Source organism: Notamacropus eugenii, chromosome 3 (genome assembly GCF_028372415.1).
Source record: "Notamacropus eugenii isolate mMacEug1 chromosome 3, mMacEug1.pri_v2, whole genome shotgun sequence".
Lineage (NCBI taxonomy): Eukaryota > Metazoa > Chordata > Mammalia > Diprotodontia > Macropodidae > Notamacropus > Notamacropus eugenii.
Window position 1 is genome coordinate 207266501 of NC_092874.1, and position 26714 is coordinate 207293214.

The 26714-nt window shown below is 39.5% G+C and overlaps 2 protein-coding genes across 2 annotated transcripts in view; one reads left to right on the top strand and one right to left on the bottom strand.

Annotated features, from left to right (window-relative positions):
- The window catches only part of BCL2L13 (BCL2 like 13), a 120831-nt gene extending 95939 nt beyond the window's left edge, over window positions 1-24892 (top strand). The window contains exon 7 of the mRNA XM_072654149.1: window positions 24158-24892. Within this exon, the coding sequence (XP_072510250.1) occupies window positions 24158-24172 (15 nt within the window). The 3' untranslated portion in view covers window positions 24173-24892. The remainder of the gene's footprint in view (window positions 1-24157) is intronic.
- BID (BH3 interacting domain death agonist) overlaps window positions 1-26714 on the bottom strand; it is a 43623-nt gene that overhangs the window by 11179 nt on the left and 5730 nt on the right. Inside the window, exons 2-4 of the mRNA XM_072654150.1 lie at window positions 18699-18780; window positions 9354-9546; window positions 6547-6686 (exon numbers count right to left, since the gene is read on the bottom strand). Coding sequence (XP_072510251.1) covers window positions 6547-6686; window positions 9354-9546; window positions 18699-18707 — 342 coding nt within the window. The 5' untranslated portion in view covers window positions 18708-18780. The remainder of the gene's footprint in view (window positions 1-6546; window positions 6687-9353; window positions 9547-18698; window positions 18781-26714) is intronic.

Here is a 26714-nt window from a genome sequence, read left to right on the forward strand (position 1 = left end):
AAAGGAAAGAGGTTGGGAAGAGCTTTGAATGCTTATTTTATATTTGATTTCATATTTGATCCTAGAGATGAGAGGAGCCACTGGAGTTTATTGAATAGGGAGGTGACATAGTTGGATCTGTGCTTTCTTAAGATTTTTTAGCTGAGCGGAGGACAGATTGAAGTAGGGAGACACCTGAGGTAGGGAGAGCAAGCAGCAGACTTTGAAATCCTGCTGAATGGTCCCTCCTACCCTCAAGCTTTTTCCACCTCATTCCATCCTCCACTCAGGTACCAACGTGACCTTTCTATAAAGTGCAGGTCTGACCATGTCTCTCTCTCTCTCTTTTTCACATACACATCGACACATAGACACACACACACACATACATACACACACACATATCCCTTACTCAATAAACTTCAGTGGCCCCCTATTGCCTCTAGGATCAAAAATAAAATTTTGTTTGACTTTCAAAGTTCTTCCCAACCTGTTCTCTTCCTACTTTTTCAGTCTTCTTCCCTTGACTCCCTTCCACATAATCAGAGATTTAGCAATTCTGGTCTACTTGATGTTTCTTTTTTTTCTTTAATATTTTATTTCCTCCCCTAATTCTCTATGTAAAAACAATTTTTTAACATTAAAAATTTTTTTCTGAGTTCTAAATTTTCTACCTCTCTCCCTGAGGTGATAAGCAATACGATATAGGTTATATATATTCAATCATATAAAACATAGTTCCATATTAGTAATATTGTGGAAGAAAAAACAAAAAAAAAAAGAAAAGAAAGGAAGATTTTCTTCTTTCTCTCTTTTAATATTAACCAATGTTTATTTTGGGTTTTTTTGCATAAAACAAACTCCTGAATTTATTTGTTAATTCAGTGGTTTTCTTACATCATATTATCTCACTTTATTATCTTCCCATTGGTGTTTGAGAATTTTAAATTTGTTCTTTTTTTTAGGTTTTTTTTAAAAGTGCACACCCAATTTATTGGTCTGCTCTTTATTTTGTTCATATAAACATTTAGATATAAATTTTCCTCAAATTACTACTTTTGCTGCATAAGTTTTAATACGTTGTATCATTATTGTCATTCTTGTGAATGAAATTATTGATTATTTCTATGATTGTTCCTTAATCCATTCATTCTTTAAGATTGGATTGTTTAGTTTCCAGTTAGTTTTTAGTCTGTGTTTCCATGGTTCCTTATTGAATATAATTTTTTATTAAACTGTAATCTAAAAAGGATGTGTTTATTTGAATATAATTTTTTATTAAACTGTAATCTAAAAAGGATGTGTTTATTATTTCTGCTTTTCTGTATTTAACTATAAAATTTTTAATGCCCAAAATGTGGTCAGTTTTTGTAAAGGTACCATATACTGCTGAGAAAAAAATGTATTCTTTTCTACTCCCATTCAGTTCTCCCCAGAAATCTCTCATATCTAACTTATCTGAAATTCTTTTCTTATTTTTTTGGTTAAATTTATCTAGTTCTGAGAGGGGAAGATTAAAGTCTCCTGCTGTCATAGTACTACTATCTATTACCACTTGTAATTCATTTAACTCTTCTTTTTTTTAAATTAAATTATTTTACTTGTTTTCAGTGTTGTACAATCACTTCCATATATCTTAGATTTTTTCCCCCCTCCCTCCCTGCAATGGTGTACAATCTTATATAGGTTCTACACACACATTCCTATTAACTACATTTTCACCTTAGTTGTGTTGCACAGAAGAATTAAAATGAGTGGGAGAAACTCATTTAACTCTTCTTTTAAAACTTTAGATGCTACAGTAGTTGGTACATATAGATTTCGTATTGATATTGTTTCATTGCCTCTGGTACCTTTTATGATAATGTAGTTTCCCTGTTTATTTTTTTAATTAAATCAATTTTAGGTTTAACTTTCTTTGAGATCATGATTGCTGTCCCTGCTTTTTTTGCACTGGCTGAAGTGTAATAAATTCTACTCCAGCCCTTTATTTTAACTCTATTTTTTATTTTAAAATGTGTTTCTTCTTAACACATTGTCAGACTCTGATTTTTAATCCATTCTGCTGTTTTCATTTTATGGGTGAGTGCATCCCATTTACATTATTATTTCTGCTTTTCTGTATTTAAGTTGCTAGTTTTATATTTCCCTCCATCCCATTTTTCCTGTTATCCTTCTCAATCTCTCTTTTTACCCTACTGCTCCTCATCTATCTGATTTACTTCTAACCACTATCTCCCTAATCTGTATCTTTTTAAAGAATCTCTCCCTCATCCTCTCCCCTTACCCTCCTATTCCTTAATCACCCCTCTAAGAATTCCTTCTTTATCTTTCTCCCTACTCTTCTATTTCTTGGATCTATACCACTCTAAAAGTCCTTCCTTTATCCTGTCCCTTTGCCCTCCTATTTCTTTATAAATTTAGAAGACTTTTTTACTCTTTTAGATGCATATGTTCCCTCTTTAACGCAGATCTAATGAGAGTAAGCTTCCAGCACTACCAGCCCTCCATTCCCACCTGCTTCCTCTGTATCAGTTCTTTTCATGTCCCATTTGCATGAGATAATTGCTACTTTTTACCTTTTCCTACCCAATTTTGTTATTTAGAATCACTTCATCATACTTAGCTCAACCCCAAGCCTTCTGTCTATGTGTGGTCTTTCAAATTACTCAAGTAATGATAACATTTTTAAGAGTACAGATAACATTTTCCCATATAAGAAGTAAACAGTCTGATCTTACTGGGTCCCTTATAATTGGTCTTTTATATTTACCTTATTTTTCTCCTAGATGTTATATGTCAAATTTTCAATTAAGCCTTTTTGATACAAATACCTGAAAGTCTTTCAATTCATGAAATGTCCTTTTTTTTAGTTTTAAATTTTGTCATTCAGCTTTGCTGGGTAAGTTATTCTTGGTTGCAACTCCAGTTCGTACAATTTTTTAAATATAATGTTCCAAGCCCTTTGGTCTTTTAATGTAGAAGTTGCTAGGTCTTGTGTTATTCTGACTGGAGCTCCACAGTATTTAAATTGTTTTCTTTTTCTTGTTGCTTGTAGTATTTTCTCCTTAACCTGGGAGCTTCAAAACTGGGCTATGATGTTTCCATGAATTTTTATCTTGGGATCTCTTTCAGATGGTAATTTTTTCTATTTCTATTTTACCCTCTTATCCTAGAACTTCGGGGTAATTTTCCCTAATGATTTTTTATTAATATAGTATTTAGACTTTTATTTTTATCATAATGGTCAGGTACTCCAACAATTCTTATGTGGTCTCTCCTCAGTCTGTTCTCTGGATCAGTTATTTTTTCTAATGAGATGTTTCACATTCTCTTCTATTTTTTCATTCTTGTGATTTTGTTTTGTTATTTCTTGGTATCTCATAACATCATTAGTTTCCTCTTGCCCAATTCTAGTTTTTAAGGTGTTATTTTCTTCCTTAAGTTTTGGAATCTCTTTTTCCAAACGATGGACTCTTTTTGTAATTTTCCTGATTTCCTTGGATTGCTCTTTTTTTCTCCCCAGTTTTTCCTTAACCTCTCTTATTTGATTTTTAAATTTCTTGTAAAGCTCTTCCAAGAATTCTTTTTGGGCTTGTGACCATTTGACATTTTTCTTTGAAGTAGGAATGGCTTTTTTAACTTCACTGTCTTCTGAGTATGAACCCAGATCTCCTCTGTCCTCATTGTAGCTATCTATCATTGGGTCCTTTCTCCTTTACTTACTTAGTTATTGCAGCTTACTGTTATTATTACAGTCAGGATTTAGTCCCAGTGTGAGGGGGGAAGCTTTAAGCTTTCCCTCCTGTTGTTTTTGAAGCACTGTCTGGGGGCCTGACCTCCTGACTCCTTTCCACCCCTGAGCCACAGCTGGGGCTTCCAACCAGGAACCCCAGCCACCTGTCACTACAAATGCGCCTACTCCCTGTGGTCCCTCCTATAGCTACAAACTTCAGCTGAACCCTCTGCCCTGGAGCTGAAACCAGGAACTCCTTTCTACTGTAATTGTTCACAGCCAGCAGAGCCCTACCCCTTTATTGGCCACATGCTTATTCCTCCTGGCCCACAGTTGCAGCCCAGACCATGTCTGGTCAGCACAGCTGGGCCTGGTACCCAGCAACAGCAGAGGGTCCTTTAATCTTTCCCAATTCAGCTGTCTGACCCCCTCTCCCCCCACTCCCCCACTGTCTGAGATGAAAGATCCTGAGAATGAGGCTGTCTCCCAGGCTTGTTATTTGTTAACTGGAGGAGTCTACCTGGTGGTGTCTGCACTTTAGTCGGGCCAAACCTCTGACAATGGAGATCTGGTCTTTCCTGAGGTCCTCTTTAAGTTGTCTTAGGAGAACAACTGCTTTACCCAAATTTTTATTTATTTCTGCCCCTCTTAGTTCACTTGGAAGTGAGATTTATCTTGTTTGTGGAAGAAATTTGGAGAGCTTGATATTTTTGGATCTACTCCGTCATCTTGCCAGAATTTTATCTCCCAGTGCCTTATTCTGACTATGGTGACTCACCTCACAATTCAAGGTACTAGAGATATGTAAATTCCTTCCTCTAGAAATGAAGCAAAAAGATGGATCAAGCTACTATTATTATTCTTATTATTGTTATATGGTTTGTTTTAACCCATTTTACTTAGATGAAAAGAGTAAACAGTTTTCTTTAAAGTATAGCCACCTGTTGAAAGTGCGACAGGTTTTGTTCTGCAAAAGGTTTTTGTCTCCACTCCCCATTACCCCTGCCCCACTCGAAGTTAAGAGGAGCTCCTTTCTGAGGTGGTTCTAAGAATATTAATTTACATCCAAGCTGAGCAGCTTGCCATCCTGAGAGACTGACTTAGAGCTGAAGAAATCAATGAATGGATGGTACATCTGGGATAAGGAATGAGAGTAACTGACAACGGAGAGAAGGCAGAGCTGTTCGGTTTTCATTTGCATGATGTGGCCCAGTCAGGTTTGGAGTCAAGAAGACCCGAGTTCAAATCCAGCCTCAGATACTTACTAGCTACATGACCCTGGGCAAGTCACTTACCCATTCTCAGCTTCAGTTTCCTCATCTGTGAAATGGAGATGATAATAGCACCTACCTCCTAGAGTTGTTTTGAAAATCACAACTGAGATTACATATGTACAGCACTATAATAAAAGTAACCAAGAAGAACAAAAGATTACTTAGCTGCTTAGAAAACCTGCATCTCTGCTATGCTGAAGAAGTGGAAGATGTGGTTAACTGAGATGCTACCAGTGATCTCTGAAAGACCACAGAGAGTAGGAGAGGCGCAGCAAGATTTTAAAAAAGGCAAATGTTTGGATTTTCCAAAAAGGGAAAAGGTGAATTTTGTGAACTATATAGACCAGTGAGCTTTACTTCAATTTCTGGCAAAATTCTAGAACCTATTATTATTGTGGGAATGGTTAGTAAAAAAACTAAACAAGGGAGACATGATCACAAAGAGGCGGCATGGCTTAGTCAGGAAAAGGTGATGCTGGAATAATCTCAGTTTCTCTTTTGGTTGGATTACTAGATTGCTACATCAGACTATGACAAAAAGGCACCAAAGTCTCATGTTATTCTTGTAGAAAAATGGGAAGATGGGCACTAGATGGCAAAAGAATTAGGCAGCTTCAGAGCTGGTTGACTAGCCCATCCTAAAGAGTAGTCATCAATGGCATTAGGTCAGCATGCAGAAATGTCTCTAATAGAGCACTCCAGGTATTTCTCCTTGGTCATGTGCTGTTTAATATTTTTTCAGCAACAACTTAGGAAAGGGAACAGATGGCATACCTATCAAAGCTGCAGATAACAGAGCTAGGATAGGGTAACTAAATATTAGATGACAGAGTTGGGATCCAAAAAGGTCTCCAAACCTTGGAATATTGGTCCAAATCTAATAAGATGAAATGTAACAAAGATAATTGTAAAAGTTTATACTTGGGCTCAATAAGTCTTCAAGATACAAAGAGGAAAGAGGGCATGCCTAGATAGCAGTTCATTCACAAAATATCTCAAGGTTTCAGTGTTTTCATAGCTCAACATAAGCCAACAGTTTGATATAGCACACAAAAATATTAATGGCTTGCATTTTGGCTACATTGAGTGCCACTGTGCTCAGAAGTCAAATAAGATAACATTTGTAAAATGCTTAGCACAGTGCCAGGCACGTAGTAGACACCATAGAAATGTAAGCTATTTCTGTTGTCCTTGTTACTGTTCTTATTTTCATTGCTCAGAGAAGTAACAGTTTTGCCATGCTTTGACTGGGCAAGACTACTTTGGAGATTATGTATTGGGAAAGATATTGACAAACTGGGTACATCCTTCCCCCCCAAAAAAGGCAACCAGGATAGTGAGAGGTCATGGGATCCCAAGCTCCATGAGGATCATCTTTCCCATATCTTTCAGTCTCAAGTATTACAGGCTGGAACTTCATCTGAATCCAACAGCAGAATGTGGACAGACTAGGCTGGGACTAAGTAAATCCTCATAAAGCAATCTTGATTTCTTAGAATCATGATGAACAGACAGAATGTTTTCACTGATGAGCACAAACGTTTTTAATTCCCTTACCTCCACGGGCAGATTCAAATTCCTGAATTGCTGGACCAGGTCATTCACCAAGTTGGGTTGGATGCTATTTTCCATCTTGTCCCCAATCTGAGCAAGCTGGATTGCTATTTGCCGGATAATCTCCTCTTGGTGTTCAGAATCTGATTTCACAAACAGCCAAATAGGAAAGAGCCAAACTAGAGAGATTAGACAGTTTTTGTTTGCCTGTCACCCATAAACAGTTTTCCCTGTTTATAATAGACCAGGCTCCCTATTTCAGCTCTTATTTATACAGTGTCCCCTAAACCACTGCACAAAGGATAGGGGGAGGTTACTGGGTTTTGGGGCTGAGGAGAAGACATAGAGATAATTGGTATAAAGATAATTAACAATATAGGAGACCAAAGTAAAGGTACTAGATCTAGTGAAATGACTTGAATGTGAGGAAGGTTCAGAAGAAGAAACTGACTGGTGAGGTGAACCTCTCTCTGAATTTAGGCAAGATGGTCAACATCTTCATATGAGGAAAGAAGAAGAGGAGCCCGTAGGTCTGGGGCTAGGTGAGATATAGACTTCTCATCCTGAGTACTTGTGCAGGCTAAGTATAGCTTCTTTTGGTTGTATGTGTATTTTCTTTCCCATAGAGTCTATTCCACCACTATCACCCCTTTCTTTGCATATCCCCTTCACATGACAGGTGCTTCACAAGCATTTTTGGCTATCCTTCAAGTGAGAGCAGTTTCCTCTATACCCAACCTGATCAGAGCAAAGGATTGGTGAAGACAGGCAGCATTAGCTCCACCAAGTGCTTTCCAAGTATACTCTGGGCCAAGTTAGACCTTAGAAATCAGAATTGTGAATACCTAGCTCAGTGTGCAACAGAGTAGGAGGAAAAGAAACTCACAGCTAATGAGGAAGGAAAATCTTGTGAGAAGAACAATGCTGTTTGCCTATTTTTAAACAGTAAGTGAAACCCACTTCCCAAGCCCTTTCTGAACAGAAGAGCCACAGTTTCCTGCTCCCTGATGCCTTGAGAACAATTATCCCTCTTTAGAGAAACAGGTAGAAGGGAGTCATTTGGTTATGTCCTAGCCAGTGAAGCACCATTAATATTTTGGGGTATGAGACCTCCTAATATACGCTAGTGAGAAGTGTGGCCTTGTACTCTGAATTACAATGAAATTAGGGGCTCAGCCATTTTGGGACCCCTGTGTTCATATAGGGACAGGTGAGGGAAGGGAGGACCATTCATCTAACCCAAAGATACCCAGTGGGCACAGATCATAATTCTACTATACTTTGCTCACAATAATACTATGAAACAGGTAGTGGAAGAATTATTATTCTGTCTTTTTACAGATGAGGACCCTGAAGTATATAAAATTTAAGTGACTTAACCAGTTTGTTCAGTCTCATGGCTAGCAAGTAACATGGTCTTTACTAGAACTAGAATCCTCTTATGATCGTCTGATACCTGGTCTGCTGTCTTAGTTACTATCCCATGCGGACGTAAACCCCATGGACCAAGGCAGCTCTTAAAACCAGATGAGGCATCCTGGGATTGCTACGGAGCATCTAGACTCACTCACAGATGGCCCGAGCCATAGGGCTGATGATTTGATCTCCTCCTTGGCCCATCATGTGCTCAGCTGTTAGGGTGCCATGCTTTGCAACCTCAAATATATGATTATTTATCAAAAGTGATAAATACTCCATTCCTGAGAACATTCTGAGGAGGGGGTGAATATGAGCCAGGCTCCATACTATTTTAAGATCTAAGGACAAAAGCTGTGAATAGGGTGTTTGAAACAAAAAAATGTGTAATGGACAGGAAGCTTCATTTCTTCAAGGTGAAGTCTCTCCAAGAGTCTAATCTCTTTTGGCATCCTATCTCTGGTCATGGGGCTGGTGGGAATGGGAAGCTTGGAAGCAGCAAAGGCAAAAGTTGGGAAGTGAACCCTCAGGATAAGAGGAGAATACTGATTTTTTTGGGAGGGAGAGGCAATTGTGGTTAAATGACTTGCCCAGGGTCACACAGTTAGGAAGTGTCTGAGGCAGGATTTGAACTTCAGTCCTCCTGGGCTGGTTGCTCTAGCCACTGTGCCACCTAGCTGCCCCTTTGTTTTTGGTTTTAAATTTTTTTCTCTTTTAAAGTAGAGAATATTTGGGAACCACTGAACAAGGAGTTAAGAGACCCACCTCTCACTAGCTTTTGTAGTTATTCAGTTGGTTTTCAGTCATGTTCAATTCTTTATGACTGCATTGGCGGTTTTCTTGGTAAAGATACTGGAGTAGTTGGCCATTTCCTTCTCCAGCTCATCATACAGATGAGAAAACTGAGGCAAACAGGGTTAAGTGACTTGCCCAGGGTCACCCAGTTCATAAGTGTCTGAGGCTGGATTTGAGCTAAGGTTTTCGTGGCTCCAGGCCAGGTACTCTATCCACTGTGCCATCTAGCTGACCCACTCATCAGCTATAACTATGTAATTATTCCATAAGTATTTGGTAAGTATGCCACACACTGTGCTAGATGTATACATATAAAAGACTCGCTTAAACAAGTAAAAAAATAAAACAAGTTTTACTCTCAAATAGTTTATATACGATCCTATGTAAGTCTGTTCATCTCCCTCAGTTTCTTTCATCATCTGCAAAACAGGAACATACCTGTTGTCTTTTTCAATCAAAGTTCTTGTGGGATCAAAGGAGGAAATGTACATGAAAGTGCCATGCAAATATGAGGCAGTGGTTTTGTAAAACATACAATCAGGCACTCACTGCTGTTCTCTGACTAGTCTGGAAGAAAGGAGACAAGACAAGAGGCCTACCACGTGCTCTGGGGATCTCAAAATAGGCCCGATTGCCATCTGTCTGCAGCTCATGCTCATCCTCCAAATGAGGACCTTGGAAGACTACTCTACGAGGCAGCTCGCTGCTCAGCTCCTTCAGCTCCGTTTGGAAAAGGTCATTACTGGAACATTGTAGGAAGTTGTACAGCAGCAAGCTCGTCTGTCGATCGTCCTCGGAGCAACACAGAAACGAATTAGCAACTGGTCTGGCACTGGAACATCTTTAAGGCACTAAGTTAATGTTTCCTAACTGCAGAGGAAAAAACGCCTCATGATTAACCTTCAAAAGCATTTGTTCACTTGGCCAAAAGGTCTTAAATGCTCTCTCAAGAGCAGTTTTAAACAAAAGTACACTAAGAGTTTTGGGACCATCTGTGCAAGTTCTTAGCCAGGATAGTTTGGGTCTGTTGAGCTTGTTCAACACATACAACAATTTGGGTATCAGATTTGGGTGTCAGAAAGGTTTTGTAGGCCTTAGCTTGTACAACCTGTACATAGCAAAGCCTACTACACTACCTCTGCCCAAGTAATCTTGTGGACCCATGTCTTTAACTCCCAGCACCTCCTTATACCCTACCAAGGAAAAATATCAGCAACGTACCTTCCCCTTCCTTCTAACTTATCTAGTTCTGTTGATGGAACCAGGATCACAGAAGTGTTTAATCTCAGAGTCATCTTTGATCTTTCCTTCTCCCTCAGCCTGCACATCCAATTAGCTGTCAAATCTATAATATTTCTCATATATATATATATGTACTTTCCCTTTTTCACAGTCATTCTTCAATTACCGTAATTCAGGCCTTCATTTCTTGTTGCAAAGACTAGTAGTCTCCAAATTTTTTGACCAGCCCCCCATCAGTAAAAAATTGTTGAACATGCACCCTTAATACATATTTATTTATAAATTAATCAATTTTATTTAATGTAACAGGTAATATAATTTATTTAATTAATTTACGAATTAAATGCATGTACTAGTATACTAATAATTGTGCAAATTCTAAAACTCATACAAAAATGAAAAAAATTTAAAGAAATGGATAAAGATAAAATATTTGATCCTAGAATCAATAGGGAACCACTGGAGTTCTTGAGGAGGGAAATGATGAAACTCATACTTCCAGAAGATCACTTTGGCTGCTGAATGGAAGGTGGGCTAGAGTGGGGTAAGACAAGTCATGTAGGGCAATAAGGAGGCCATTGTAGTAGTCTAGGAAAGAAGGTAATCAGGGGAGAGAGAACTGATTGTATGAGTATAGAGAAAGGGACATATGTGAGAATTGTTATAAAAGTAAAAGGATGATATGGTGAATGAGAAGGACAACAGGACCTTCAATAGCAGTAGAGGAGTTGAGACAAGGGGATGGTTTGGGGGGAAAGGATGAGTTCTGATTTAGACACTTTGAGGTTAAGATGCTTGTGAAATCTAGTTTTCCATATCCAAAATCCAGTTGACGACACATGACTAAGAGCTCAGGAGAGAAACTAGAGCTAGAGAAATAGATCTGGGAATGGTTTGTGCAGAGATGATAACTGAACTCATGAGAGCTGATGAGATCACGAAATGAGACAATATAGACAGAAGAGAAGATGTAGACATGATATAGAGGATGGCACAAAGGAATTAAGGGGTCAGACAATCATGATCCTATTCACTCGTTTCCACTAAATAATAAAAAATGTGTTGGAGGCCACTGCCAGAGAGCATAAAGCCTGTTTAATGTGTTTATCTACAGGATAGGATGTGAGGTCATTGTAGGAGAAAAGTGAGTTTGACAGAAATTTGGCTGTGTAGCTTTTAATGTAGCCTGAACCAGATTAAGTTGGGAGGGGGAAGAGTTTAGGGACAGGAAGGAGTTGTAAGTAAGTCTAACTTGGGTAGCGGCGGGGGTGGGGGGGGGGGGAAGGAGTATATGACCTATCTTTTCACCTTCTGACTGATCACCCATCCCTTCAGGTCAAGCCCCTGCTGCCAAGTGACCTAGACTATTGTAATCCCCCCGAGCTGATCTTCCTGCCTCCACACTGATTACCTCTCCAATTCATCCTTTCATACAACTGAGTAACAGTACTCTAATAATATGACTTTTCTACTAAGAAACCCTGGGGTTCCCCATTTACTAGTATCAATCAATCAACTATTCAGTATTTATTAAGTGTTTACTATGTTCCAGGTACTGTGCTAAGTGATGAGGAATACATAGGCAAGACAGGCAACATACAAAAAAGGAAAGAAATAAGCATTTTTATATAATGCCTACTATGTGCAAAAACGGTATGACCACATTCCTTCTCTTTCATGGCTTCCTCCTTCTTTATAAAGAAGAGGTGGGGGGGGGGGGGGGCAGAGCCAAGATGGCGGAGTAGAAGGACACACATACACTAGCTCCAAATCCACAGCCCATAAAATATCTGTAAAAAAGAACTCCCAACAAATTTTGGAGCAGCAGAAGCCACAGAACAATGGAGCAGATGAGATTTCTGTTCCAGAGAGCCCCGAAAACCTCTCGCAAAGGGTCCGTCGGGCCCCTGACTGGGAGCCGAGCCCAGCCCTGCCTTGGCCGCGCAGCACTGAGAGGAGCAGATCCGAGCAGGCTTCAGGGACGGAATCTCCAGTGGCTACGTGGGTCCCTCCACCCCCAGGTGACAAGGGTCGGTGAGAGGGTTTCTTTGGTGGGTTGAGAGGGGAGTGGGGTGCCCCCATAACTCAGGCCCCCTCGGAAGGCAGCAGTGGAGGCGGGAGCAGACCAGGGCTCCCCAAGCAGGCAGGAGCCTGGATCCATTATTGAAGTTCTCTGCATAAACCCCCTGAGGGAACTGAGCCTGTGAGGCAGCCCTGCCCCCACCTGAGCACCTGAACTTGATCTCACACTGAATAGCAGCCCTGCCCCCACCCAAAGCCCTGAGGCTGGGAAGCAGCATTTGAATCTCAGACCTCAAGCACTGGCTGGGAGGATCTGGAGGCCAAGTCGGTGTGAAGAGAATATTCAGAAGTCTAGTCACTGGCTGGGAAAATGCCCAGAAAAGGGAAAAAAAAATAAGACTATAGAAGGTTACTTTCTTGGTGAACAGGCATTTCCTCCCTTCCTTTCTGATGAGGAAGAACAATGCTTACCATCAGGGAGAGACACAGAAGTCAAGGCTTCTGTATCCCAGCCCACTCAATGGGCTCAGGCCATGGAAGAGCTCAAAAAGGATTTTGAAAATCAAGTTGGAGAGGTGGAGGAAAAACTGGGAAGAGAAATGAGAGACATGAAAGCAAAGCATGAAAAACAAGTAAACACCCTGCTAAAGGAGACCCAAAAAAATGCTGAAGAAAATAACACCTTGAAAAATAGGCTAACTCAATTGGCAAAAGAGGTTCAAAAAGCCAATGAGGAAAAGAATGCTTTCAAAAGCAGAATTAGCCAAATGGAAAAGGAGGTTCAAAAGCTCACTGAAGAAAATAGTTCTTTCAAAATTAGAATGGAACAGATGGAGGCTAATGACTTTATGAGAAACCAAGAAATCACAAAACAAAACCAAAAGAATGAAAAAATGGAAGATAATGTGAAATATCTCATTGGAAAAACAACTGACCTGGAAAATAGAGCCAGGAGAGACAATTTAAAAATTATGGGACTACTTGAAAGCCATGAACAAAAAAAGAGCCTAGACTTCATCTTTCATGAAATTATCAAGGAAAACTGCCCTGAGATTCTAGAACCAGAGGGCAAAATAAATCTTCAAGGAATCCACAGAACACCGCCTGAAAGAGATCCAAAAAGAGAAACTCCTAGGAACACTGTGGCCAAATTCCAGAGTTCCCAGGTCAAGGAGAAAATATTGCAAGCAGCTAGAAAGAAACAATTCAAGTATTGTGGAAATACAATCAGGATAACACAAGACCTAGCAGCTTCTACATTAAGGGATCGAAGGGCGTGGAATAGGATATTCCAGAAGTGAAAGGAACTAGGACTAAAACCAAGAATCACCTACCCAGCAAAACTGAGTATAATACTTCAGGGGAAAAATTGGTCTTTCAATGAAATAGAGGACTTTCAAGCATTCTTGATGAAAAGACCAGAGCTGAAAAGAAAATTTGACTTTCAAACACAAGAATGAAGAGAAGCATGAAAAAGTAAACAGCAAAGAGAAGTCATAAGGGACTTATAAAAGTTGAACTGTTTACATTCCTACATGGAAAGACAATATTTGTAACTCTTGAAACTATTCAGTATCTGGGTACTGGGTGGGATTACACACACACACATGCACATGCACACGCACACACACACATAGAGACAGAGTACACAGAGTGAATTGAAGAGGACGGGATCATATCTTTAAAAAAAGGAAATCAAGCAGTGAGAGAGAAATATATTGGGAGGAGAAAGGGAGAAATGGAATGGGGCAAATTATCTCTCATAAAAGAGGCAAACCAAAGACTTATTAGTGGAGGGATAAAGAGGGGAGGTGAGAGAAAAACATGAAGTTTACTCTCATCACATTCCACTAAAGGAAGGAATAAAATGCACACTGATTTTGGTATGAAAACCTATCTTACAATACAGGAAAGTGGGGGATAAGGGGATAAGCAGGGTGGGGGGGATGATGGAAGGGAGGGCATGGGGAGGAGGGAGCAATTCGAGGTCGACACTCATGGGGAGGGATAGGATCAAAAGAGAATAGAAGTAATGGGGGGCAGGATAGGATGGAGGGAAATGTAGTTAGTCTTATACAACACGACCATTATGGAAGTCATTTGCAAAACCACACAGATTTGGCCTAGATTGAATTGCTTGCCTTCCAAAGGGAAGGGGTGGGGAGGGAGGGAGGAAAAGAAGTTGGAACTTAAAGTTTTAGGAACAACTGTCGAGTACTGTTCTTGCCACTGGGAAATAAGAAATACAGGTAAAGGGGTATAGAAAGTTATCTGGCCCTACAGGACAAAAGAGAAGATGGAGACAAGGGAAGGGAAGGATGATAGAAGAGAGAGTAGATTGGTGATAGGGGCAATTAGAATGTTCAGTGTTTTGGGGTAGAGGTAGGGGACAAAAAGGGAGAAAATTTGGAACCCAAAATTTTGTTAAAATGAATATTAAAAGTTAAATTAAATAAATAAATAAATAAATTAAAAAATTAAAAAAAATTAAAAAAAGGAGAGGTAGGGGCATAAAAAGAGGATGAAAGAGAATATGATGAAATGAAATTAAAATAATATATTGTCATACAATTAATAATTATAATGATGGCTGATTTCCCTCCTTATACTAAATGCATTGACTGTGTTTGTTCAAAAACTTTATACTTTCATGTAATCAAAAGCATTTGTGGTATCTGCTATGATTCCCTTTATGCCTTGTTTGCTCAAGAACACATTATTCAGCCCCTTCCAGTTGCTCAAGTGTATTTTTCATTTCTATGTTTCTGTATCTCTTTGGGGGGGCTCATTTCAACAATCTTGCCTATCTCTGTCTGCATAGGCTGGCTCTGTGTTGTCTCTGCTGCTACTTCTCTGATCCACACCTCTGACACCATCCCCTAGCTTTTGAGTGATAACTCTGACCCACTCTCTGACCTTTTCTCCTTTCACAGTCATCAAATGGCTCCATCCCCTGAGAGACTCTACTGGATATCAGAGAAAGTACTAGTTTACTTCTCCTCTACCCCTTGGCAGTTGTCCAGTAGGAGCTGGCCTTGTCCCCTGATGTCGCTCTGAGAGGTGAAGTAGGTACAGCCCTGTTGGATAGGCTTGAGGGATGTAGGCACTGCTAGGTGCTGTCTTCTCTCTCAGTAATGAGGGTTAGGTTGGCCCCCTCTCATGCTACAGCTCCACTAGGCCAGGGCTGATATCCCAATGGCTTCAGGCCCCTTTTACCTGGCTAACTTTGGGCTTCCCCTAGCGTCATCCCCACTTAGGAGACCTGAAGGCTTCTGCTCCTGTTCCTGTCCAGTCCTCCTCAGAGTGGAAGAAGCTTGCTAGTGTTTTCCTTTGACCTTAGCTATCACTGCTTCATCTGGTGCTATCTCTGCAACTTTCATGCCCTTATTCTTTACATTTTAATTCTTTACTACCATGTCCCTTGAAGACAAGGAGATACTTAAAGGACATTTGTTTCTACTGTTAGATTTTTTTTAATTAAACTTTATTTTTTAATCAATAAAAATCTATTTTTATCCCTCCCACCTTTCCCCATGCAAAAGAAAAACAGAATTCTTATATTAAATATGCATAGTCTAGCAAAATCATTGTCCCTGGATTGAAGAATATGGGGAGGGAGGTTTAAGGTATAAGAAAGCTGAAACAGGGGAGGGGGCTAGGTTATGAAAGGCTTTGAACACCAAATTTAAGATTTTGCATTTGATCCTAGAAATAATAGCAAGTTACTAGTGTTTACTGGGGGGAGGAGGAGGAAGAAGGGGCAGGTAACATGATAGGAGCTACGTGTTAGGAAAGTAACTTTGGCAACTGAGTGGAGGATGTGCTGGAGTGGAAGAGACTCATGGAAGGAAAATCAACCAGCAAGCCATAGTGAAAGTCCAGGTATATGGACATGAAGGCCTGTACTAGGCTGATGGTACTGTCAGAGGAGAGATGGTACAAGGGTGAAATGGGCAGACCTTGAAAACAGATTGGATGTAGGAGGTGGAGAGACAGTAAGGAACTAAAGATGATACCTAGGCTGGGAGCCTGGGGGACCAGAGGGATGACAGTAATAAGAAAGGATGGAAGTGGAGACTTTTAGGGGGGAAAGGTAATGAGTTTAGTTTTGGACACTTTGAGTCTAAGGGGATAGAGTGCTGGGCCTGGAGTCAGGAAGACCTGAGTTCAAATCTGACCTCAGATACTAGTTGTGTGACCCTAGGCAAGTCAGCCTCTGTTTGCCTCCGTTTTCTCATCTGTAAAATGGTATCATAACAGCACCTACCTCCCAAGGTTGTAGGGAGGATCAAATGAGATAATAACTGTAAAGTGCCTAGCACATAGCAAGTATCATAGAAATGTTAACTACTATTGTTATTACAGGACATTCAGTTTGAGATATCCAATAAACAAATGGAGATGTGAAACTGGAAGTCATCAAAGAGGTTAGGGTGGGATAAGTAGATGTAGGAATCATTAACATAGAGGTGATAATTGAATTCAATGGGAGCTGATGCGATCATCAAGTAAAACAGTCCAAAGACAGAAGAGAAAAGAGCCCAGGACAGTCCTCAAGGACACCCACAGTTAGCTGGCTTGATGTGAAGGAAGATACAGCAAAGGAGACTGGGAAGGAGCAGTCAGACAATAGGAGGAGGACCAGGAGACAGTAGTTTCCCCAAAACCTAGAGAGAAGAGGGTGATCATTGTCAAAGGCTGCAGAGAGATCAGGATGGAAGAAGACTGAGAATTGGCCACTGGGTTTGGTGACTGAGATCAGTACCTTCAGAGAGAGCAGTTTAGGAAACCAAACTGTGCAGACTTAAGAAGCAAATGAGACGAGGTGAAGTCGAGACTCATACTGTGTCCAGCCTTCTCAAGGAGAGTCACAAAATGCAGAAGAGTCATGAAACAAAAATGAACAGAGGTAGAGACATTAAATGAGGGTTTTGTGAGGATGGGGGAGATGTAGGCATCTTTATAGGGGGTAGGGAAGCAGCCAGTGGACAGGGAGCAACCGAAGACAAGTGAGAGTGGGGATGAAAGAGGGGACAACCTGCTGGAGAGATGGAATGGGATCACCAGTGCATGTTAAGAAGCTGGCTTTGACAAGAAGAGTCACCTCTTCTTGTGAGCCGGGGAAAAGACATCTGAGTGATGTGAGATGAAGAGGAGGGGAGAAGAGGAAGCTGCCAGTAAATGGCTTCAATTTTTTGTCCCAATAAAATGTGACACAAGGGCTCTTAGGTGAGACAGGAGGGATGAAGTTCTGGGACATCTGAGGAGGGATGAGAAAGGACCAGAAGTAGTGAATGGGATAGTGTGTTAATTAGGAAGATGTAAAAAATTAGAGAGATTTCCCAGCAGTAGCCCAGTGAGGGCCTAGGGGAGGTTGTGTAATATTAATATCCATACTAGAAGTAGAATTACTGCAGAATTGTTTCCCAGAATTAGGTTGCTTTATGCTTTGCTTTCTATTACTTGACTTTTTTGAGCCTTTCCAGTCTTCTTAAACGTTACTCTCTTCTGCATACTCTACTTGCCACAACACAACACTCCAATCTCTTTCAGAACATAGAGAATTTTTTGTAGATGTAATAGCCCTCTTATTAATGATGATGAGCTGGGAGGAGGTGATGTTGTGGCTAATCTTGGATTTTTACACAGCCACTGAATTTTCTCAGATAAAAGGAATCTTAGAACTCAGCTTGCCCCAAGCTTTTATTTTATGAGGTCTCTTGAGTCTGAAGAGATAAAAAAGATCTGCCCTAGTTCACAAAATAAGTGGCTAATGTAAAATAAAAATTCTGGTCTTTAGTGCTACTTTTCTATTACACTAAATTGTTTCTTTCTTTTCTTTTCTTTTCTTTTGAGGCAATCAGGGTTATGTGACTTGCCCAGGGTCACACAGTTAGTAAGTATTTGAAGCCAGATCTGAACACAGGTCCTCCTGATTCCCAGGTCAGTGCTCTATCCACAGTGCCACCTAGCTGCCCCACTAAGTTGTTTTTATGTATATATCTTTTCAATATGTATTCAATTGGAAGCACTCTTAAGTTCTCTATTGCTGTTGTGTTCTACCCTTTGTAACCCCATTTAGGCTTGTCTTGGCAAAGATACTAGAGTGGTTTACCATTTCTTTCTCCAGCTCATTCTGTAGATGAGGAAACTGAGGCAAAAAAGGATTAAGTGACTTGCCCAGGGTCACACAGCTAGTAAAGTTCAAGACTGAATTTGAACTCAGGTCTGCCTGAATCCAGATCTGGCTCTCTATCCACTGCAGTGCGCCTTAGCTGCTTTATTTCACAATAAGTGGAGTTCCTTTATTATTACTTTCCCATCCCACCTTACCTAGTTAACAGCTCTGTAAACATGGAACACAAATTTACCAGTTTTTAAAAAAATCACCCAAGAGCTTGCTGATATGCTTGTAAAATAAAAACAGTATCTAAATTTCACCTTATTTTCTAAGAACCCCCAAAATGCTCTTTCCATTTGCAAGGTTATTTTTCCAAGGTCATTTTCCTTGACACTGAAATACATATCCCCTTGGAGGGTCATAGGGACCCTTCAGTCCCCAAGCCAGTCCTTGGGTCTTGCAATCTCTGCCTGTCTTTTCCCCTTTGAATGGCTTCTTTTCCTTTTTCACTCATCAAACTCCTACACTACCATCCAACTTGGGGAGACTTGATTCTAACCTGATCCATTGAAGAGTTACTTCTGGACAACAGTGCCTCAGTGGAACCCTCAGCGTCGCCTCCCAGATGTCAGGATAGCAGCCTGGAAGAGAAAAAATGCACACACAGGGGAGTAGGTAGGGAGCACAGGGACATGGTTTTAGTAAGGAGATTCAGTCACTTGCACCAATCAAGGGGGGCTTATCTGTATAATTTCCCATTTGATCTTCCCTTCTTCCCCTTCTCTCTCTCTTTCTTGAGCCAAAAATGTACAGTAATCAAATTCACTCCAAATTTAGTGGACAAAATTTTGAATTTCCCTAATGACATGCCCCTAGTCTTACTACTTATCAGTCAAATTTCCATTACAATCATTAAAAAAAAACCCAAACACCTAATTAATTTAGATTGGGGAGGAGGGGAGTGCAATTTGGATTCCTGTAATCTTGAATTATATATAGGATGCTTATAAAGAAATGTAGCTTTATTACTTTAAAATACCAATAGTAAATTAGACTGGATTAATAACAGTGTTACTCAGGAGGACTTTTTCTTCTTCTTACTACATTTGTATTTTACAGCATTATATAAATATAACATTTTATACAGTTTTAGTGCTTTGCACAATTTTCAATTCACTTTCCTATTTATTGTCACATATGATTCTCAAAACAATCTAGTGAAGAAAGCACTGAAGATAATTTCTCTGACTGTAGCCTATTAATAAAAGTCATTATAATAGCTGGCATTTACAGAGTTCCTACTATATGCCAGGTACTGTGTACTTTACAAATAGTTTGTTATTTGACCCTCATAACAACCGTGGGAGATAGCTGCTATTATTATCCCCAAAGTATAGGACAGAGGGATTAAAAGTTGCAGAGTTACTTGAAATCTGGCCTTCCTGATTCCAGGCCCAGCACTTTACGCACTGTGCTACCTAGCTGCCTATCACTCTATTTCTCCCCATGTTTTACCTTTCCTAAATGTATTCTTCATTCTCACCTCCAATCTCACCACCCCTCAGTACTTTCTCATTCCATTATCTCTACTCTGCCTTCACTTCTATCCCTTCCCAATCTCAATTCTATAGTTAAGGTGTTCAACTACACATTATCCCATCCCCAAGTTCTTTCTTGCCCAATCATTGTTCATGTCATGCCCTGGATTAGGCACCATCCACCTTCTTTGCTACTATTTACATTCTCCGAAATGGCTTGTGGAGAAAGCCAGGTAATGAGCTGATGGGGCTGCACTACAAATTATCTTATTAACTTTAACCAGGCCCTGGCTGCAACAAGATAATTATTTCACTCCTCCCTAAGCAGTTCCCTATTCTAGTCCCCACAGAAGCTATTTCTAGTCTCTTCAATCCTCGACTATCCCACATTCTCTCAACTGAGGATCTCATCTCATCCGTTACTGAGAAAATGGATCTCTCTCCACATCAGCCCCCACTCTTTTCTTTACTTCAGTATCTGATGAGATGGCATTTCCCCTCTGTACACATCAATAATTCAAAATACTCTGCTTTTAAAATCAGTTATAAGCTCTTCTTTTTAGCTTTTAAAGCCCTTTACAAACAGACCTCAATCTACTTTTCTAACCCCCTCTGGGGCTAGCCCCTCAACTCAAAATGGCACTCACAGACTAGTTCCAGTCATGCTCAGGTTCGAGGCATTTTGTGAGGGGTCTTCACTCCTAAACCTATAGCTCCTGAACGCCCATCACTGTGTTTCCTCAAAGTTAGTAATTTATTACACACACACACATATATATGTGTGTATGTATATGTGGGTGTGTGTATATATATATATATATACACTTATACATAATGAAATATATGTATGCATATTATGTTGTGCAGTCATTTTAGTCATGTCCAACTCCTTATGATCCCATTTTAGATTTTCTTGGCAAAGATACTGGAATGGTTTGCCATTTCCTTCTCCAACTCATTTTACCGATGAAGAACTGAGGCAAACAGGGTTAAGTGACTTGCCCAGGATCACACAGCTAGTAAGTGTCTGAGAACAGATCTGAAGGCAGGAAGATGAGACTTCCTCACTCCAGGTCCAACACTCTAGCCACTGTGCCACCTAGCTGCTCTACCTATCAATCTATCTGTGTGTATATATGTCAGTCCTTATTTATATGTATGTATGTATACATGTATTAAGCACCTGCTATGTTAGGCACTATGCTAAGAGTTGGGGGTACAAAAAGAGGTAAAAGTTAGCCATTGCCTCCAAATAGCTCATAATTTAATCATATATGACATTCCATCTCCTAACTCCATGTCTGCCTCTGCACTGGCTATCTCCCATGTCTGGAATATATTCTCACCTCACCTGCACCACTAAGAATTCCTTTTTCCCTCTAGAACTCTATTTAAGTGATATTTATATGAAGTGTTTACTGATTTCCCCAGCTTCTAGTGTCTTTCTCCCTGCAAAACTGACCTAGTATTTAATGTGCATACACTCTCTCTCTCTCTCTGTCTCTCTCTCTCTCTCATGTCCATGTTATCATTTCAGATACAATGCAAACTCTGTGAGGGAAGGGACTTTGCCTTTTGTCATTGTGTCCCCAGCACCTAGCAGAGTACCTAGAACATAGAAGGTACTTGATAAATGTTTACTAAATTACTGATTGATTGACCCAGCAAAGGAAACAAGAAGGAACCATTAGATAAGAGGAAAATCAAGGAGAGGGTCCCACCAGAGGTTAAATATGGAAAAAAAAGTTATATACCAAAATATTCAGAGTAGCATTTTTTTTTTGTTTGTGGTAGCAAAGAACTAGAAACAACATAAATGCCCATCAGTCAGCAAATGGCCTGAGGGACTGTGGTACGTGAAAATAAGGGAAGATTACTACATGATAAGAAATGATAAATAGTGAACTTAGAGGAGCTTACAGAACCAATGCAGGGTGATGTAAGCAACATCAGGAAAACAATATACAGGATGATGATGACAATGGAATTGGAAAAGAACAACAAAATACCCGGAATGCTGTAGAATTATAATAACCAAAATGTTTGGACCTAGAGGAACTCAGAAAATTTGCCATTCTCTTTCCTTTGCAGAAATGGGGGGGGATGGATATGAAATGTTACATATACCATCAGACAATGGATGTATGGGTTGATTTTGCTGAACTTCTTTTATTTTGCAAAAAAAACTTCTCATTGTTGCAAGGGAGGGATGGCTACCTAAGGAAGGGAGTGAGATGAGATAAAAACAAAAGACAGTAATTTTTAAAAACAGAAAATCCAGCGGGGAGAGAGTATCTGGAAGTAAATGGTTGTCAGTGGGTCATTAAGGGCCTCACTGGAGATTGAGAAAATGCCAATAGTTTTCACAATTGAGAGGTCACTGATAAAACTGGAAAGTGTTGAGATGAGAAATAAGACAGAAAGAAGTTGAAAAGTGACTGGGAATCAGTTGGGGGATGGCTGAAGTTGTGATACATGATTGTGATGGACTGCTACTATGCTATAAGAAATGATAATCTTGACAAGCTTTCAGGGAGCCACAGGAGGCAGATGGGCCCTCGGACCCTCCTGCCCAGGCCTGGGGAGCCCCATTCCCACCCTCTCCTCACTGAGGGGGGTCCTTGAGGCCTGCCTGATTCATGGGGCCTGCAGGCTGGCAGACTAAGTAGCTGTGGCCAGTTCATTTGACTAGTGACTGAGCAGTATGCCAGAGGGAATCTTCTGCGGGCCAACTGTAGCTGTTCCAACTTGGAGGCCCAAGACCATTGAAGCGTCAATCTTTTTTTATTGTACTATGTTATGGAGATATTTGTTTTATTCCATAAATTAAAAATACAGTTTTTTAAAGAAAGTGACTGGGAAGAAAGGAAATGGAAGCAGTTAGTCGGCATGGTAAATAGTGTGCTGGGCCTAGACTCAAGGAGGCTCTTGTTCAGATCCCACCTCAGACCTTGGGCACTCTCTTAGTTTGGTATGCTTCTAAAATAATAGCACTTACCTCCCAGGGTTATTGTAAGGATCAAATAACAAAATATTTGTCAAGTGCCAAGCAGAGTGCCTGGAACACAGTAGGAGCTCAATAAATGCTAGCTGTAATTATTACTATTGTAATAAAGAGGGTAGGTGGCTTTTTCTAAGAGTGTGCCTGTGAAAGGGAGAAACAGAAGGAATGAGGGTACTGCAAATCAGGTTTCTGGAGAGAGGAGATTTGGATATATACTTGACAACATGGGAGTAGCCTGGAGGTAGGGCCAATTTGAAGATGAAAGGAAATTCCTGGAGATGGGAAGGGACGGGATCAATGCCATGAATAGAGGTGCTCTCATTGGCAAGAAGGACCTTCTTCAAAGACTATCAAAAGAGGAAAGATTGGGTGATATAATGTTGAGAGGGTTTTGAGGTATAGAATTAGTGAAAAGGGGTAGATCATGATTGGGAGGAGAAAGGTCTTCTGTTGAGAAAAAAGGAATCAAGCCTTAGCAGAGAAGGTTTGGAATAGCTATTTGGAAAGTGATAAAAAGTCAAAAGAGGCAAGCTAGCCTGGGAATTAGGAAGATCAAGGTTCAAGTTTTATCTCTTGATAAGTAATGACTGGGAGACGCTGAACAAGCCACTTAACATTTCAGTGTTCCAAGCAATTCTAAAGTTGTAAAGTCGGTGCTACATGCATTGGCAGAGAGAGTTCCCCACCACAGTAAGTAACTACTTGTATTGATGACATCATAGTTCCAATTTTTAAAAACCTCAATAAGAGGAGAATAAAAAGATTATCATGTACCAGGGAGGCCCAGTTGACCTGAGATAATATAGATTTATGTTGGAACTAGTCGTCACAGTTGTGTGATAAATGATGGAGACAAACCACGGTTGGCATTTGGCAAGGTCCAAGTGGTAGAACTATATTGGGGAAAAAATTTAATAGTTTAGCAGAGGCACTAGTTAACTATAAGGTCAATATTATATTAGGTAGTGAAGCTAAAGTAGGGGTGATGGACTGGGAGAAGAGGGAAGCATGAATGACTAGAGATTTTCATAAGGATGAAAAATAAGTTTAGGAAAAATAATGCAGAAGAAGAGAAGGAAGGATCAGATAGACAAATTTCAGAGTTCTAGATCCTGGATCTAGAACATATATATGACTGATAGTGAGAACAAGGATATGACCATCTCTGTGAATAAGGTGGAATAAAGCTGCAGGTAGATCATGGAAACTGAGCATGGGAATTTACTACCTGGGAGACTAGCAAATTTAAGATGATATAACAAAAGTAATCCAGCCTGTTTCCATCTTCCAGGTCTGTTCAATTCTCAATTCACTATCTGTCCACAGTGACAATTCAAGATGCATGTTATGATAAAACTCTATGAGTTGTGCATCCAATTGCATATCATGGTCCTAACATTCTTTATATGTTTGTTTGTTTTTTTCTTTGCCCAAGAGTGCACTCCTTTGAGTGATTACAGATCTCATTTATTTCAGATTTCTGGGATTTGATGAGATGGTCAGGATGTCATATGAAAACAGAAGCATCTGGAAGACCTCACAATGAACCATATGAACTCTGAACTGGACATTCTCCAGAGCATGGTAAAACCTGCACCAAGCATACATCTTTCAGAATTATTCTTCAGTTGATATTAATAAATAATAATCAGTGGATATTAGCAATTGATTGAGAATATTAGTAATAAAGTTGATATTAATAAAACATCCACTTTTAAATATTTAAGTGAAATTGTTACAGTTGTTGCATATTTCAAGTAATCTTGTATGTTTTCATTACACATATAGAGAGAAGCCTCAAAGTGGCATTTGGCTCAACAGTGGCATCTTGTTTTCTCTATACTTTTCAGTAAATTGCATGTGACTATAAAAATGTGGTGTGATGTGTAGCATATCATCTGTGAAAACCTACTTCTTCCCTTCTCACACCTTCCTTCAATTAAGGATGTCATTAATATATAAGAAAATTCTCATAAAGATTTTGTAGAGAGGAAAAAGTTGGTATATGAGTTGGTAGTTACCATTTCCTTGATCATTTTTGGTAGTAATAACATTAGTGACTTTTAAAGTGTTCTTTATTGTGAACTTATATATAAAAAAATGAACATTTTAATATATAAAGAATAGAAAAGATTGTGGACTTACGTTACATACAGTTTTTAAAGTATATATTAAATTTAACACAGAATAAAACTGTCCTGCTTCATGTTACCTTCTGCACTTCCTTGTGTTCTTTTATGCATTCTTAATGTTTCATTGATACTCTTTTATTTTTGCCTTATTATCACTAACAAACTGAGTAAGTCTCCTACCCCAATAGCAGCCCTCCTTTGTAACAAATAAATCTATTCAAGCAAGATAAATCCACACATTAGCTATGTCTGTAAATGTATATCTCATTCCACACCTCCAGTCTATAATCTCTCTTGTCAAAAGGTAGGAAGGATGTACTGGTGATTCCCCCACTACCCTCCTCAAGCATTTAGTATTCTCCCTTCTGAGAGCTTTATAAATTCTATATCAGGTATCATTATTAAACCTATTGTCCAATGCCGTCAGAACACTGTCCCTTGCAGCATGAATCTCCTCTATAGTTATTTGGTCTCATTTTGCAGCTCTTTCTATTTTTGTTTTCTTTAGGATCATTTCTACTTCCTTATATAGTATATTGGGAACCATGATATTAAGACTCCAAATGTGAAAGTTCCACTTGTCACTGGTGGAGAAAATAGTTTTTTCTAAGAATTTTCATTTTAATAGATCTCCAGTTTCATGATTAAATTCTGTCAAGATGTGGCTTAATAGCCAAGTATTCTATAAATGTGTTCTTTTAGACTTCTACTGTTCCTCTGTTGTTTTATGAGGTTCTAATGCTCATAATCTTTCATTATTCTCTGTTATAAGATTTTTTTACAAACAAGTTTATATCCCAAACCACTCTTGTACTTGACTACCATCTCTCTTCTTAGCAAGAGGATAAGACCATGGCTGTTTTGGCTTGGTTTGTTCTTTGTTTTGGTTTTTAGTGGCAACTGATGCACAATAAACTTTCTGAAGAAATGACAATAACTTGCAATAATGTACTTTGTTTTTATCCTCATGGTAACTTTTTTGCTTATGTTCATCCTATACAATGAAAAACTGAAACATTGTATTCCATGAAATTATATTTCTTGTTGCCTTTGAATGCACAATGAAAACAACTCCAACTCCTTCATTAGCTTCTACGAGGAGAGGCTGTGGGCACCTTTTCACTCAGCTATAACTTCCTTTAGTATTCTAATTTAATCATCTGAAGAAAGAATACAAATTACAGATATTATTCAGTTCCTCTAGTAGTGTGTCTATTCATAGGTTACAGGAGAAGGATTTAACATTTAAAGTATAGTCAGTTGATTCCTCTTTATAAACAGCGCACAGTGTGATTACTACCCTCTGCCACTGTCACTACTGAAAGGGTTGGGGGGAAGGAGAGGAAGCAAGCATTTATTAAGTACCTATTATGTGCTAGCATGATTTACAAATATTATCTCATTTAATTTGAAGAAGCAGAAAGGATCAGATCACATAAGACTGATGGCCATTTTGTAATTTTTTTCTTAAAGAATTTATCCTCTAGCAGGCTGCAATGTGTTGATAGGTCTGTGGGTACTAAGCAAATGGGCCATTTTTTTTCAGAAATTAGACAGTCTGTTGAGATTGTGTTAGTAAGGGCAGAAAACAGAACAAGGAGCTAGATGAAACACAGATTGGAAAGAAGACTGTATCTGAACTGCCAGCTGCAGAATCCAGGCTCATGAAGAGGGCTCTGCATTAGTCAACAAATAGCCCATTCAGAAGGGAGGCTTAAGTCACACCTTGAGGAGGTGGTTATGAAACAGAAAAGAGAATTGCTAAGACAACCATGAGGTGGCACCAGAGTGTAAGAGGGCTGAACCTGAAATCAGAAAGACCCGAGTACAAAGCTGGCCTCAGCCCCATTCTAGCTATGACCTTGGGCAAGTCACTTAAGCTGTCTGCTTCAGTTTCTTCA